The sequence below is a fragment of the Thermobia domestica genome, chromosome 9 (assembly GCF_964235325.1).
Source record: "Thermobia domestica chromosome 9, izTheDome1.hap1.1, whole genome shotgun sequence".
NCBI classification, from domain to species: domain Eukaryota; kingdom Metazoa; phylum Arthropoda; class Insecta; order Zygentoma; family Lepismatidae; genus Thermobia; species Thermobia domestica.
Window position 1 is genome coordinate 7,789,670 of NC_137462.1, and position 10,650 is coordinate 7,800,319.

General features: G+C 36.9%; 1 protein-coding gene across 1 annotated transcript; it reads right to left on the minus strand.

Annotated features, from left to right (window-relative positions):
• Positions 1 to 4,387: 4,387 nt before the first annotated feature.
• On the minus strand, positions 4,388 to 5,644 carry LOC145694301 (zinc finger protein 862-like). Its single transcript, XM_081770389.1, has one exon. The coding sequence runs from the start codon at positions 5,642 to 5,644 to the stop codon at positions 4,388 to 4,390; it is 1,257 nt and encodes a 418-aa protein (XP_081626515.1).
• Between the last annotated feature and the right edge of the window lie 5,006 nt (positions 5,645 to 10,650).

The following is a 10,650-nucleotide window of genomic DNA, read 5'->3' on the forward strand; positions in this document are numbered from 1 at the left end:
GCTCTCGCCTTTGGTGCGAGCGGTCCCAGGTTCGATTCCTAGTGGGGGCACTCGGTCGCAAAAGTGTAATAAGCTTTTTCAGGCCAGCCACCCTAAATGAGGTTTTCCTGGATTTTCCTCATTCATACGAGGCAAATGCCGGTGTGGTACCTAACTTATAGGTCCCAGGCCGCTTCCTTCTTTCCCCAATCCTTTTTCTCTTCCCTTTCCCCGGATGGTGTGATCGCCGAGGGGCGTCATCTCTCATATGTGACGGGCTAAATGTCCATAGATGGCGAAAGCCCAGAAATTTAACTCCTAAAAACTTTAAAAGGACGGATATTTAATTCCTTGTGTTTTCAAAGTAAAAAGGAAATAATTTCACAAGGACAATGATCTGCCGCATATATATATAATATATAAACAAAAATAAAATGTTGTATTCGTGTTTTGAATAAGCAGCATTATCAAAAGACAGACTTGTTATTTTGTTGTGGGAAAACTTCAAAATTGTACTACTGTTCTTGTCTATTTTTTTCAAATTAAAAAAGATACTTGGAATCAGTCAGGATTGGATGGTATAAACAATTTATTGAAAACCCGCAACATCATCAGCTATCACAAAATCACATTCTATCGCACATCTGTCTTACAATTTTCGGTTCTGTAAGAATAGACTTTCAGTTAGACCAACAACTTAAGCAAGAGCCTGTTAGATATAACGAGCAGATCGATAGTAACAGAAAAGTTGTTTGGTGAATGACTGATGTAGTTCGCTTTCTCCCTATTTACGTTCGTTGTTTCTGTGCGCCAACAATATGGACCACTGACAGCTCGTCACAATGCAGTTGCAGCCCGCCCCGCTGGTATAGTGGCTAGCGCGCGTGCATTTGGTGCACAGAGTCCCGGATTCGATTCCCGGTGGGAGAGCATTGAATGACAGTGGGTCGGATTTCAGCTTAAATTGTAGATCCACGTCTCAAATAGCCTTGCTACTGAAAAGATACGATGAGTGATAATCAAGTCAATTCCACAATACAGTTGCAACAATTCAGAAACGATAGTAGCTAAGAATTCACTATAACCAATAAACTGTTTAGCCTTTTATCGCATAATAGGTTCAGTTAATTTCTGCAAGTACAATAAAACCCCTGAATAACGGACATCAATGGGACATGACTATTTGTTCGTATATGAAAGATGTCTGTAAAAGGGCTCCCGTAACAACACACATATTTTTGTTGTTGGGAGGCACAAAAAAAAAAAAAAAAAAAAAAGTTTGAACATTTCCAATGTTTGAATGATACAATGAGACAATAAAATAGATGTAGGAATAAGATATGACTACCAAATTTTAAATTTCTTATTAAATTGTAATATTATGTTAATATTAACTTACTTGTATTTAGTTGATTTTCTTCTATCCAGGTTCAGGCTTGTAGGTGGCAAACGGAGAATTACTTCTTTCTTATAGCAAAGGTTTGCCTGCGAATTTCGGTGCGCATTATAAATTCGTCTGCAATAAGATCAAGATCGAGTGCTGCAGAAAGTTCTTGATGACAATTTAAAATTGCTAACTCGTTGAGCCGTTTTTGTCCCATGGTAGATCGTAGATAGGACTTCAGTCGTCTTATTAAAGAAGACAAGGATCTCTCCGCTGTGCAAGTAGTGGATGGTAGCGTCAAAAATAATCGAACGAACTTAACGATTTCTGGCAACATGGTTTGAAGATAAGTGTTTTGCTTTAAGAAGTCAAGAACACACGCGAAACTTCGGAAAGGTTGGGAGCTAGTTTGTGTTTCGCGAAGATCAAGTAACATATCACGATGCAGCTTGAGCCGTTCGATATCTATATCGTCTTTGTAAAACTCATCTATAGCACTAACATCATTTGTTTCACCAACGATAAACCGTTCACAGATCCCTAGAAAATGTTTTATTTTAGTATCAAACCGTGATTCTAAACACTGTACTGCTGTGTCAATAGCTTCAAAATATGGTTGACGATATAGCTGCTGTGGGTTGTCATATTCATGAGGATTATCATCTTGATTGATCCGTTTTGGAAGTTTTCTTGGTCGCGGGAGAGCTGGTTCTGAAAGCCCAAGTTCGTTTGCTTTTCCTACTACATCTGCTCAGAACGTGTCAAATTCAGTATTTGTTCGGAAATTCTGCAAAGTGAGCTATAGGCTTGAAATCGTATTTACAACATCTTAAATACATAATTTTTTCTTTTGTAATGCTGTATTTACGCTATCTATGTCACAAAACAGCTTCATTAGCAATGTGAAATGAAAAAAGAAATCAAACGAGTGCATTTGAACCAGGAAGTAATGTGCTTTGGGACCAGCATCTGACTTATCTGATAAAGATTGCTCTGACATGAAATCCATAAGCTCATGGTAGTTAAGGTAACACGACTGAAGAGAGACATGCCGTACTGTCATTCTTGTTGGACAAAACGGTCGTAAATTAATCGACTTATCATTTTCACTTTGCAGTTGATGAAAGAAAGCCAGTCTCTTAGGGGAACGTTTTACAAAAACAATTATTTCCCTAACCAGGTTGAGGACATTTCGACAGCCTGTCACATTTCTTAAAGTATCTTGAACAACCAAGCTAAGAGAGTGAGCAAAGCAATGTACATAAGGAGCCCTCGATTCTGATTGAGAAATTTTTGCTTGAAGTCCTCCATGTACGCCAGCCATATTGGAAGCGCCATCATAACACTGTCCTCTACAATACGTTATTTCCAGACTGAAACGTAGAAGAACATCTTGAATTATTTTGAAAAGAGTTTCTGAATGTGTGTCATTTGTTGAGTAAAAGCCTAGAAAAATTTCATCGATTTCAAGATCGTTGGTGACTATTCTAAAGCAAAAGGAAATCTGTTTTTTCACTGAGATATCTGGTGTTTCGTCAATATTCATAGCGTAATACTTTGTGGATTTTATAGTGGACACAAGTTGTATCACTACAGCATTACTCATAATTGATAACATTTCGTTACATATATCGTGTGATATCCATTTTTTCCCTCTCTCTCGTTCAAGCCACAACTTAAGAATAGGGCTGTCTTCACTTCTCAGTCGGAGCAAATGATTGAAATTGCTTTTGTCGTCAGTATGACCCCTTATAGCTAGTCCCTGAACACCAAATAACGCAAAGAAGAAAGTATCTTCAGTAGGGCAATTCTACTCTCTTCCATCTGAATTCTTTTACCATCAGAGAGCTGGGAAGATAACACTGATCTTGCTATTCAAAACATGAAGTTTTGAAAACGATTCTCGATGACAATCAGAACTTTCATGTTTTCTCATTCTTTCCAGCGCTTTCTTCCAATGACGGAAACCAGTTTCAATAAATGTTGACTCCATTTTTGATGAAAACCTCAAAAGTTTTTTCTCATATGCGTCTTTGCAAATTTTACAAAATGCCGCGTCTACTTTAGCGTCATAAAACAACCAAGGAAACTTCTCACCCCAATGTACATGAAAGGTTCTTTTATTTGGTATAGATCTGTCTGTAGATGAAGACGGCATTGAAATTTCCTCTCTCTTTTCCTTAACAACAGAAGCACTACTATCAATATTGTCAATCACTGAAATAGAAGATTCATTTTGCACTTTTTCCCCCTCTCACTATAAAATGATCCATTTTTCAAATGTTCAATTAACTCTATTTACCCGCAATTAATGAATGAGTGAATAAAGAAGAAAACAAACACTTCATTCAAACTCACGCTCCTCTTCTTCCAGAAAACAAACCGTAACACGTCACCACAATAATGTTTTATTTTTTCTGTCAACACTATCGATAAACTAACACACCGACACGACACGAAATTTTGGAACAAAACATATCGGAGTATACGTTATTACTGACTGCGTTATCTCCACAAAATGACCAAAACTCAATATTTAAAAATATAGAAAGAAAAAAAATTCAGAAGAAAGGAAGGGAAGCAGGGTTGATTTTCTACAACCAGGGGTCAAGGGAAGCAGGGTTGATTTTCTACAACCAGGGGTCATAAACCCCTATATAAAGTACCATGATGAATGGGGGAGGCACAATACAGCTTTAACTAATGTTCCTAAATAAGGGAACATTGGTTCTCCTATGGCATTTTTCATGTCAAAAACTTTATTCCAAAAACACATGAATTCCTGGTCAGCTTTCAGTGCTTCTACATTCTTCAATAGTTGCCATTCTCGATCAAGATCTTCATAATTATTTTCTTCAACAACACAAGGAAAGTTAACAGCGAGTGGCATGATACTGTAAACTGAGTTCTGATTTGCATACTTCCGGATTCAGCAGCGCCAAACCTTTTAATACGGGATCTTGGAAATTTATGCGCTTGAAAACTTGACAACAAAATTCAACATAAAAGGATAAACATTTCACCTTATACTGTCTTATTTCCTGACACTCCACTTCCATTTAAACTAAGTAGAAGGGCTTCAACTCTTGCACCTAGATATACATTTTCCACATCTAAATAGTGTTCGTTGTTAGCTGGATTTATGTTTTCAATTGGGGTACTTGTAATATAGTGTGCTTTCATAAAATATTTCATGATCATTTTCATTTTATCTCCTACTGATGCAGTTAGAATATGGAGACGATAGTCAGTGCCTTGATAATCTAAAGTTAGATTAACTACTGTTGGTAGAATGAATGCTAAGAACAAAAAGTACGCCTTGATTAAGGGATTTTGTAGTGATGTTAAAATTGATTTAGCTTGTTCAATACAATCTTCTACTGCACTCAAACTGAAGTATGAAACTAAAGCACTCCACAGTTCTACTATTCTTTTCACAACATCATGCATTGAAAGCCAACGAGTTTTTCCCAACCTAAGCAAATTGTGTGGTTTTAAGTTTAACAGTTCTTGAATTTGTTTAAATTCTACTAATCTTTTCGGTTTCTTCTGTATAAAATTGTAAATATCGGCGCATAGTTCTTCTAATGAATTTGGTAGTTTCTTACATGCCTCAGCTGCACATAAGTTAAAGCTGTGACATATGCATCTAGCGACATATAAATGTTCATTCACTGATTTAAGACGAGCTTGAATGCCAAAATGTTGCCCCATCATAACTGAAGCATTATCAGCAGCAAATCCTAATAAGTTAGCAAGAGGCACTTTCAGTTTGCTTAACAAGCTTGTAAGAGCTTCAAACAAAGCTGAACTTGTTCCGTCACTAACATCAATGATGCTTAAAAACGAATCTTCTACTGATTTTGTAGAATCATCGTAGTAACGAACGACAACTGCTAGCGATTTATTTGCTGTTATGTCAGTTGACTCGTCTATTATTAAAGAAAAATGAGTATTTCCAAGTTTTTGTGAGATTTTGTTTAGTGAGTCTGTAGCCAAAACATTTTTTATGAGATAATTGCACTTCGTGCGTCCACACTGTATTTTCTTCACAATTTCACTATCTGGGGCAATTGCTTTCAATGGACTTGGAAGTGTATCCATAAGCCTTAAAGGCAGATTATGTTCTGCAACATATGCACACAATCTTAATTCTGCCTCCTTAATTTGCTTTTCAGAATGATCTTTAGTATTGGATTTTAATAATGATATTATAGCTGGTGTGCTTGTTTCACATTCAACGTTCTGCTTGTGTTTCGGAGTGCTTGCATGACGGATCATTAGGCTCTTACTACCATTAATACTTATTTCGCAAAATTTACAATAAGCAGTGAATCCTTTACTTTTACCTGAACTGATCCAGGACTTAAGAATGGGATCCTCCAACCATTCTTCTTTAAATTTTTTGCTTATATGACTTTTTCGCTCTTTTAAAAGAACATTGCAACCCTGAATCTAAATCATAACTTGCATCACTTTGTCGTTTTTTCTGACTTACCTGTATCAGAAGTGGGGGGCGCGGTGGCTCAGTGGTAGAGCGCTCACCTCCGGTGTTTGGGTTCCTGGTTCGATCCCAGCTCGCGCCGTGTGGACTTTGTGGTGGACAAACATCGTGCTCCTGGGTTTTCTCGGGGTTCTCCCGTTTCCTCCCACTTTCTTCATTCCACCATTTCACTCATCTCTCATTATCACCGTCTCCTTTAGCCTAACCGGCATAACCGTGGGACGTTAAACTTAAAGATTTCATTTCATTTCATTTCTGTATCAGAAGTGCTTTGCTGTGAGTGGGAAGGGCTGGGATCTTCACTTTCAATGGCTCTTTTATGCACTTGATGAACTGTTACACTATAGTTTTTACGCTGTGATTTAGGATCAAATTTAAATTTAGAAAGTTTTTTTCTTGCCACTTGTTCATGTTTATAATATAAACTTAATATTTTCTATGAAGAACTTAACAAAATAAAATCAAATATCTTCAAAACCACGATGGGGATGCATACACACAAACACGTACTTGTCTCCACATATGACACAACCACTAATTGTTCTTTCTTCACGAAGTTTGCTGTTCGTTTCGCACAGAAACATACACACACACACACAAAGTAACTTTTCGAAAGTGATCGTAAAAATTGTATAAAATATACGGTACATTCACGAAAGAATAATGTTCTTGATATTCCAATTACCAACAACTCAAAGCACCGACAGATTTTTCTTACCACAGCATTACGCAGAGTCAGTCACACAAGTAAAGAATGGCCCGACTAAAACAAGAGAACCCCGAGTCCCTCTGTAACTCCACACTATGACAAAAAATAAAGTTTTATGGTTTTCACTCGACCCTGCGATTTTTGTAAGGTTGAACATTCTTATAACCCACAAGTGGTTTCTTTTGGAGGATAAAAACACGTTTTCTTGTAGTTTTTTCCTCTCTTCTGCGACTGTTCCTTATGTTTGTTTTAAAGTTGATAAAAAATAAAAATGTACCATTCGGTAGACAAAAATGTCGTGTATTGTGATTCTTGTATAGCAGTACTGCGACATCAATTTCTCCTTCCCAAGCAATCAAACAATTACACGTATTTATTTGGAGTAACACAGAATTAAAATTTCGTTTAAGAATAAATTAACTATCTCTGTGTTCCAAACCCGGAGAAGCCTATCTGGACCTTCCTTTCAATTCACATCATGGTAATGATGGAAACCTAAAATAAGGACACAGTAACTTTTGAGTCGATTTTGAGTTTAACGTCCCGATCAGCAGCGGGGCTATATGAGACGTGGACCTACCGATTAATGTGGAATTCGAACCACATGACCTCCCACCGGGAATCGAACCCGGTCTCCCACGCCAAAGGAGCGTACGCTAACCGCTTAGCCACACTCTTTCTTCTTAACAAAAACATTTGGCGTTTTCGGGAGTTAATTTCCAAGGTATTTCCAAATATGCATTATAAGCAGCAGGTTAATCAGAAATTTGAATTGTCTTACTGGCATCCTATTTAGAAATGAATCCAATCAATCTATGATCAAATGTGAAGAAAATTCTTCGTAGGCCTAAAAATGAGAATCAACGTTTTCTCTCTACTTCCATATTATCATCACCAGTCTTAAGTTCGAATTTTGTTTAAGGCATTTATGCAACTTGTGGCAGATCTAATGAATGATTAGAGAATAATTAATGGAATGAAGAAAATGAGAGGAAACGGTAGAACCCTGAAAAAGTTTTCCCCTGAAAGTTGGAGGTCCTTCAAGATAAGCTAAACACACTTCATTTATTGCGATTCTACGCTCTGCCTTTTACCTTAACATACTTTTATTTATTTATTTATTTTTTTAAATCTTCATTAGTACTGTAAAGGCCTTGGATTCGTCTTCTTCCTCTTTGTCTCAATAATATCTTCAATTGCATCGTTTAACACAAATCTGTACGTAGCCAATATTCGCACTAGTTTCTTTACTTCTTCTTTATTGTTCCCAGTATAATTCGTCTCTCTCTTCAGCATTTTAATTCGTCTGTATCCAGATGATCTTTTCCATTCGTCTCCAAATCCACATTTCAGTCTTTAAATTTTCTTTCGATTCTCATTCGTAGAGTTCACATTTCCGCTCTATGCAATACCTCATGCAAAGCATTTAAACCGAGCAGCCGTGGCTCAGTGGTCGAGCGTTGGCTTAGAATTCGGCAGGTCGTGGGTTCAATTCCAGCGGTCGATGATCCAGGAGTTTTCCTCAGTTACAACAGGTAAATGTTAGGATGCTACCTTCAACTTAAGACCTGACCGACAACTTTCCATTTTCTTTCCCCAGACCTAAATCGACATGAACCTTATATGCAAAAAGGCCATAAATAACATTCAAATTCAAGAACAAAGCATTTAATTCATATCCCTCTGAACTCTTTGTTCAACGACCCGGAAATGAGATCTGTCTCGCCATTGTTACTCTCGCCTTTATGTCTTTTTCGCATTTTATATCATCTGCTATAATACTTCCCAAATACTTAAAGCTGGATACCTCTTCTACTATTGATGTTTGCTATGGGGTCGGTTTGATCCATTTGCCACCCTTTTCGTTTTATTTACGTTTATTCAATTCCACGTTCCTCCCAACAGTTTTCCTGCAGCAGTTTTAATATCTTGTAAAGTGATGTCTTATTTTCCGGAAGGATCGACTTCATAAAAAGATAATGGACAAAGCACCATACAGTTTTGCAGTAATTAAAGATGCCTCTTTCTTTATAATTGGGAAACAACTAATGAGGAGCTTCTTTCCAAAAGAAATATGTACAGTGAGGTAATTTTTCAGTAGACGTAAAGAATATATTTCTCCGCAAGAAAATACATCATAATCGTGCAAATTATGTATTAGAAGAAGAGTCTAGTTACGACACTAGAACATTTAATCAATTTGCACAACTGAATATGAGCCGTTTTAAAAGTAAGTTCCTCACATATCGACAAGAGCTAAGATCTTGCTATTTACTTTCCCAACGAAATGTTTTTTTGAATTTAAAGTAGTTCTGAAAATAACGATTGAAGATTGCGAAAGAGAGAAACGTTTAAATTAATGTTTTATTAGTTTTATTACACAACAGAGTTTTGATTTCAATCGGCTCATTTGGTCGTACCACCTTCATACTGTATAGGTACATAATTTTGAGTCGTTTGAAATGCGATTTTGAATGGACTAACATCTTTTTCAGGAATACTGAGCCTTTCTCCCTAGTTTTTCCTCAGTCAAACAACTAGGCTAATGTCAGTATGATATCTTCAAACTAGGTTTTGACCGAATGTCTTTTCACATCCTCCCCTATATTTATTTATGTCTTGGGCAATAAAAAAAATTCAAATTCAAATGACTAACCAGAGTTGGCTTGCGTTGTTACATATATATATATATATATATATATATATATATATATATATATATATATATATATATATATATAGTGGCGGATCCAGGATATGATCAAGGGGGGGGTATAGCCCCTTAGTCCCCTTGGATCCGCCCTTGTGTATATATATATATATATATATATATATACTATGTATCACTGTATATATACCACCTAAGATGTTAAAAGTATCCCTTCTTCGAAGAGTAACAATAAAGGAGTACTCTAAAAAACTGATGAAACTGAACGGTGAAACAAAATATTCAGGCTATCAAAATTATAAAATGTTGGTAGATAATTATGTTTAAAAAGATCACAACATTTTCGAAATTTTAAATGCAGCTAATACTTTCACGTCAGGAAGATAAATTTCCTCTTTCTCCGAAATCGTTGCATTAAGTGAGAACGGGGGCGAAAAACAAACGACAAATGTGTTGATTAATTTTGTTTGAAATAGCTCTTGTATAATCTACAAATATCGCATCATTTCCCAAATTATACAACATGACATTCAGAATTCACGAACAAGACTTTGTACGACTATTTTTTTCCTAACCTCAAAGTTGTTGGCACATAAGCCTATTTGATGAGAGAGAAGTTGTGCGAGGGAGGAAAACAAATAAGACATCTTATTTTCAGATATTTCCGTACTACCCATAGACTTTTATAACTATATGGTACTTTCCCTTCTCTTTTCGGCTCAAGGACCATCTACAGATGGTATCTGCTGTGCCGTTCCTTCGTATTGTTGTTGCCGGCGACATCTCTCCTTTTAAGATTGTAAATAGTGCTACATGGTTCACTTTGTTCCCCCCACCCTAACGCTTACCCCAAAAGCATTTGCCGCAATTCATAATGAAGCAGTAGGTTCCCGTTTCCCGAGCCCTCAAGCGAACAACAACTAACCACTGCCAGAATTCCTTCTCGTTGGAGGAGGGGACCGGACGGCTCCTATGTCCCACTTCCGCTCTTGTAAATACTATTATTGAAAAAAAAAAAAAAGGGGCAGAAAAAAGTTACCAGGAACAGTGAAATTTTCGTACATTGTCAAATTTTTATGAGATTCCTTTTTCTTTCACAAATGTATTTATAAGAAAAGAAGATGGAGGAAAAAAGTACTAGATTTGTTGGTGAACGTACTAGAACATTAAAATATTATAAAAGGTACTAGATCTAGTACGAAAGTACTAGCGGTGGTCACACTGTCTGTGTCACTCCACAGTAATGCCCTCTGATCGCCTCGAGGCAGGGTATGCCCGTTTGGTCATGTGATTCGACAAATACGCCATCTGTACCTGTTTGCCGACGCAGTCTTGCTCTCGAGTGGGGGTGACTAATTTTTTGTCCCGGGGTGCTTATTTTCCTTACTCATTTGTAACCTTTAGAA

What these genes read in the sequence shown, in the direction of transcription:
- LOC145694301 (XM_081770389.1), bottom strand. Translation starts at nt 5,644, where the DNA reads ATGATCCGTCATGCAAGCACTCCGAAACACAAGCAGAACGTTGAATGT.